Source organism: Montipora foliosa, unplaced genomic scaffold, assembly GCF_036669935.1.
Source record: "Montipora foliosa isolate CH-2021 unplaced genomic scaffold, ASM3666993v2 scaffold_127, whole genome shotgun sequence".
In the NCBI taxonomy this organism is placed as follows: Eukaryota; Metazoa; Cnidaria; class Anthozoa; order Scleractinia; family Acroporidae; genus Montipora; species Montipora foliosa.
Genome location: NW_027179427.1, coordinates 34695 through 40000, shown reverse-complemented (window position 1 = coordinate 40000; position 5306 = coordinate 34695). Strand labels below are relative to the sequence as shown.

At 39.7% G+C, this 5306-nt stretch overlaps 1 protein-coding gene across 1 annotated transcript in view; it reads right to left on the bottom strand.

Annotated features, from left to right (window-relative positions):
• LOC137986029 (uncharacterized) overlaps positions 1 to 5066 on the bottom strand; it is a 6951-nt gene extending 1885 nt beyond the window's left edge. Inside the window, exons 1-5 of the mRNA XM_068833426.1 lie at positions 4979 to 5066; positions 1500 to 2297; positions 865 to 1042; positions 526 to 688; positions 1 to 107 (exon numbers count right to left, since the gene is read on the bottom strand). The exon at positions 1 to 107 is cut by the window's left edge and continues 19 nt beyond it. Coding sequence (XP_068689527.1) covers positions 1 to 107; positions 526 to 688; positions 865 to 1042; positions 1500 to 2277 — 1226 coding nt within the window. The 5' untranslated portion in view covers positions 2278 to 2297; positions 4979 to 5066. The remainder of the gene's footprint in view (positions 108 to 525; positions 689 to 864; positions 1043 to 1499; positions 2298 to 4978) is intronic.
• Between the last annotated feature and the right edge of the window lie 240 nt (positions 5067 to 5306).

Here is a 5306-nt window from a genome sequence, read left to right as displayed (position 1 = left end):
TTGCACTTTGCCATTAATTTGTTTCCCAGTTCACATAGGACTTCCTCTGCTTTTGTGCCATCCAAAGTGGAGGAACCAGCCAGCTTTTCCCTCGAGGATTTGATAAACTTAGAAAACAGTTATAATCAAGATAATATGAAAAAACATACAACTGTTTATCTTTGCATACCGTAAAAAAAACTATCTAGGTTTTTTTTAGACCTTTCGTCATTGAGTACGTCCCTTAGTACGTCGTACGATCAGCATTATCATCATAATTATCAATAAGACCCCTTTTCAAAAAAGGGGAAGTAATCATGACCCCTCCTGATAAACACAACGTTCGCGAGTGTAGATGCCGGACCCATTCTATAACGAGACAAGTGAAATATTGGCGTATATTTGGGTATGAAAGTTTGACCCAGTTTGTGGTATATTCAACTCTTTCGAATTTCATAGCCCTCATTCTAACAAGCAAAAGAAACAGAAACTGTTGTTGATGTTGGCCTCTTAATAATGGAAAAAAGTTCTGTGTAGTTAAATTACCTTTTGAAACACTTGTTTTTGTGCGCGGGAATATTGCACCAGCGCCAACGCCCCACTAGCGGTCTCCTTCTCCACTTTTAGGGGAATTGTAATATCCTTCATCGATTTATTGTCAAGTAATTCTTTTGCCACAGTGTTGAAAACATGCAGGTTTATGCAGAATCTACGACACGAAAAAAGATTAATGAATGAAAAAATAAGGCAATAAGTACAATAAAAAGGGGGGAATGAAATTCTACTTGTACAATCGTTTAATAAGAGGAGGTACAAGGCTTTGGCCCTAGATCCATTCTTCTCTTTTTTTCCTAAACTCGTTGTAGTCGGTAAAACGAATTTTACCTCAGGAAATAATTTATGTCTTTGCTGACACTGAATTCAGCTTCACCAGTCTCCCATGCTTCATTCATGGTTTCCGTGACTTCAAAATCAAGGGTTCTGAACACCTGGTATGCTTCATCTGTAAACTCGTAGACAATACACCCTTGCTGATGCTTATTCCAGATGACTTTGTAAATATCTGTAGTGAGCAATTCGGAAAAAGTAAATTGTGTAAGTTTTATTTGTCTTATTTCTTCAGTATTATCATCGATACAAGAATATTAATGGCATTTTTTGATACTGTGTGTTATAGCACAATAAACCAAGGCTATCTTTTAAGTTTCGCTCGAATTGAAGACAACTTGTAGTCCAGAATGTTGAGCTTCGGCGACTTCGAAGGCTTTCCCCGGTAAAGGCAGAGTCTTCTTTTTGTATTCCTCGGTCAAGAAGACAAAAAGAGGCTCTACTCCCAAGGGGAATGGTTGATCGATTGATTTGATAATTGTCGGGATATATCAGCTTCCAATGAGTAAAAGTCCGTTATTGCATCATTCGTGACGTCAACTATTTGGTTACTTAGTGTGTACTTTTTGGGAAACCGTTTTTTCAGCAAATGTTGTCACGTGTTATGCCTTTTTATCGCGCAAAGTACTCACCTTGAAATTGCTGCATGGAATAATTCTGCAAACGATTGCCCCAGTTTCGCACTTCATCGCAATTCAGGAGATGCGGTTTCACAACCCAGGTCAGAAATCTCTCCAGAAACCCATCGTTTCTGTTAACCAGGGACATCAGTTGGTCCAGATAGACTGATGGCTGTGCGAAACCGCCGACAGAAACGCAAAGATTGTCTACCACAACCCTGTTGCTCTCTTTTCCTATTCGTGTATCCGTCCACTTTGATCCATCAAACAACTTGCAATACAACTGACGTTCCCCTGACAGGTCGTTTTGTTTCTTTAGCACTAAATCAAGGAAGTCTGACATCTCCGGGTATACTATTATGGCACGTCCGCCATGCTGTACCAAATGCTGCATCAGGCCTTTACGTGTGTAGTCCTGAACAGCCAGTCCTCCAATTTCAGCATCCAATTCAGTCAAAGGATCATCGACTGCAATTTTGTAAGCTGCGGACTTGGCTGCGCCAGTGTCGCACAATGTTAGCGTAAATATGTTTGATGGATCCTTAAAGAATTCTGTGGCCTGTATCACGGATCGGGGACCAATTAGAACAGACGTCATAGCCAACAGGGGACCCACCAAAAACTCAGGCTGTGCCCTTCTGGATCTGGCCATACACTCTAGCCAATCTTTAACCGTCGAGTCAAATACATAGTTCCAAGGAAAGGTAATTTCCCTTGCTTCCAATATGATGTTATTGATAATAGACTTTGGCGTAGTGCTAAGCGGGTTATAATTTCTTCTGTTCGCCATTGCTAGCTATAAAAATAATGCTGAGAAAAGAATATGACTGTTAAAATCGGGCAACAATTAGCGCTATTGATGCTAAATCCAACAACATCAGTAAACCTGATGGATTTTTTTTTCGATTTGATTTAACTTGATCTTGGATGGATTATAACCGAGTTTCTAAATTTTCGTGCAAAGGACATGGCCTGGAAGCCCTTCTAGTCATATAATCATACAGTTCAACTCAACAGCATATTATTGCATCTCTTGCATAGGTTACCCTAGTGAACCGATTCAACATTTCTATGCAATCGAAATTGTATATCCCATTTTTGTATTTGTTGCTCTTTTTTGCGTAATTTATACAGTGTGTGGAGTTTCTACAATTTGACTTGGCAATTTTTTTTTTTTGGCCGCTTTGTATCTCGCGTTTAGCTAAATTTAGGGGTTATGAAGCTTGTCTGTTCCATGCATATCGAATACTTAGTTCTTCCGTATTACCTTTATTTCCTGATTTGTTTTGACTCTAGATTGGAGAACGAAAACGCGGTAGTGCATTTGCAGCGATTGAAAAACGCAAGAAAAACCAGCCGGCAAATTTACAAGAAAAATCTGGCCTTGAAGGAATTATCTCAAAGCATTTTTTTTGTTCAGAAGACGGCTGAAAAAGTTCGAATTGCTCTTTCATTGTTTACTGTAAACGATCTTTGGCAACTCCCTTCTGTGAATTTTGACATGTCACTGCGCCCAACCGTCACGCACATGTAAAAATTAGGGCAATCGTGAGGCTCACAAGAAACGCGCCTATCAGAAACGTTCACATATATCCTCGTGACTCTGCAGGATATTAAAAAGAGTTTCTGTGCACTAATTCGCAGGCGGACAATAGATCGTTTTCACTGTCACGCAATAAAAAAATAACTCGAAAACCACCCAGTGGAAAAAGTCAAGAATTCGTGATGTTGTAGAAGATAAATGAAGAAGACACTTCTCCAAGTTTTAGGCCTGTGCGTTTCCCCAAACTTCAGATTTTCTTCGAAATGTTTCCCAGAAATTTACAGAACCCAGTATGAAAACGCCATGTTGGTGTACATCTGTGGTGCACCAATATGGCGGCCAGAAAATAGTGTCAACATCTGTTACCTACTTTGGCTATCTAGGCGAGTGATCATCTGTACTGAACAAACAGCTATTTACCTAAGCACTTTTCCTAATGCTTTAAAGTCTAAAAAGGCTCGAAATCATGAGATAAATATATATTTCTCAATAAACTCGATCGTCGTGTCGTGTCACGCACCGCCATAACTCAGAAATTCAAAATGCTCTGGTTTCCAAACGAAGCACGCTATTGAGCTTTAAAATTGCAAATGGATACAAATTTACCACCTCTTATGCCTGTTGAGGATAAAAACTTTCGTGGCTCTTTACTTTTGGATTTTAGAAAACGATGACGTCACGTGAAAACGGTCCATGCAAATGCTTGAGATGAGTACGTGGGCCGGCTGCAATGCAGGCAACAAAAACAAAACCCAAGCGAAAATGTCGTGCCACACAGTACATCATATCAAACCCGAATAATAAATTGTTTGAACCCGGCACACGACCCGAGTCAAATGTCAATAAAAATACATAGAGGATATTACACGGTGGTGAGAGAAGATATGAATTTTATGTTCGAGTTGCAAGAACAATATCTCACTCGTTCCCTTTGCTCACTCGTGAGCTATTGTTCTTGCCTCGAGAACATAAAATTCATATCTTTGAGTCAACGTGTAATGTTCTTTTTATTATTATACATCAGAGTCACTATGAAAAATCTGATTGGTCGACAGCATTCAATCAATTCACAATAGCTTGTGAACTTTCCTCCATATAATAAAGTCGAACGAAAAAGGGAAATCACCGTTTAGGGACGCCAATAGACTGTTTTTCACCGACTTTCAATTGAATAAAAAAGGGCTCAAAACATGGCTCGAGTTATCGAAGGTAAAATTATATAGGAATGATCTGAAGGGAAACAAAGACTACTTCGAGTTAGCGAGAGGTTCGAGTTATCGAGGGTTCGAGTTAGCGAGGGTTAAATTACAGTAAATGTATGACGGATATCCAGGGAAACTGATTTTCGAGGTATCGAGGGTTAGAGTTATCGGGAATCAACTATAGAGTAGAAACCTGACCACTGGAACTCCCCTTAATTCGAATTAAGTCAACTTTCCCTTGGAGTTCACCCCACTTTTCAGGCATTTCAACTGAGTTAACTCGCAATCGGACAGCTAGAATTCTCCGCTAACTCGAACTAAAAATTTAAATATCAATGACATTTACGCCGATAACTCGAATTCTGGTTCTTTTAACTAGGATGCCATCCCATTAGCCCTTCTTGTTGTATACGCACATAAACACTAAAACAAACCCACACTTAAGGTACTTTGAGTTGGTCAAACGAACAGGCCACGTTAATGTTGTCTTATCATGTTACCGCCTGTGATGAAATCAGTAAAGTTGCACTGCGTCATACACGTAACTGATAACCCTGATAAGTGGAACCCTCGCTAACTCGAACCGTTTTTCGCTCTCCCTTAGAGTTTCAAGTACTAGAGGGTTCTACTGTATAAAAAGCAACTCAAATCGTTGATGTTGAGTTAATAATATTCTAAATTGTGGAAGGCGCAATTAGAGTCCTTTCTATGTCATGAACTAAAGGGGGAAAAAGAACTCGGCTTACCTTGAATCTCGTAGAGGTACTGACACAGCAAACTCTCACACAGCCCGGCAGCACGCCAGCGGCAAAACGCCCTCGGATGTAGGATTGCTTAAAAGAATGCAAAGAAATTAATATCGAATTCAGGCATTGCAAAAGGCACTAGACTGATAAGAAATCTAAAATACTGTTGATAAACACACTTACCAAGATATAAGTCACTATTGTCGTTCACCAACCAGAAGGATAAGAGAGCAAGTTACAGCGTCTTTCAGTGTCTCTTGGTATAGCCTTACACACACTTTGCTGTCGTTTTTATCGGAAATCGCAGGACAATAGTTGTTTGTCTTTG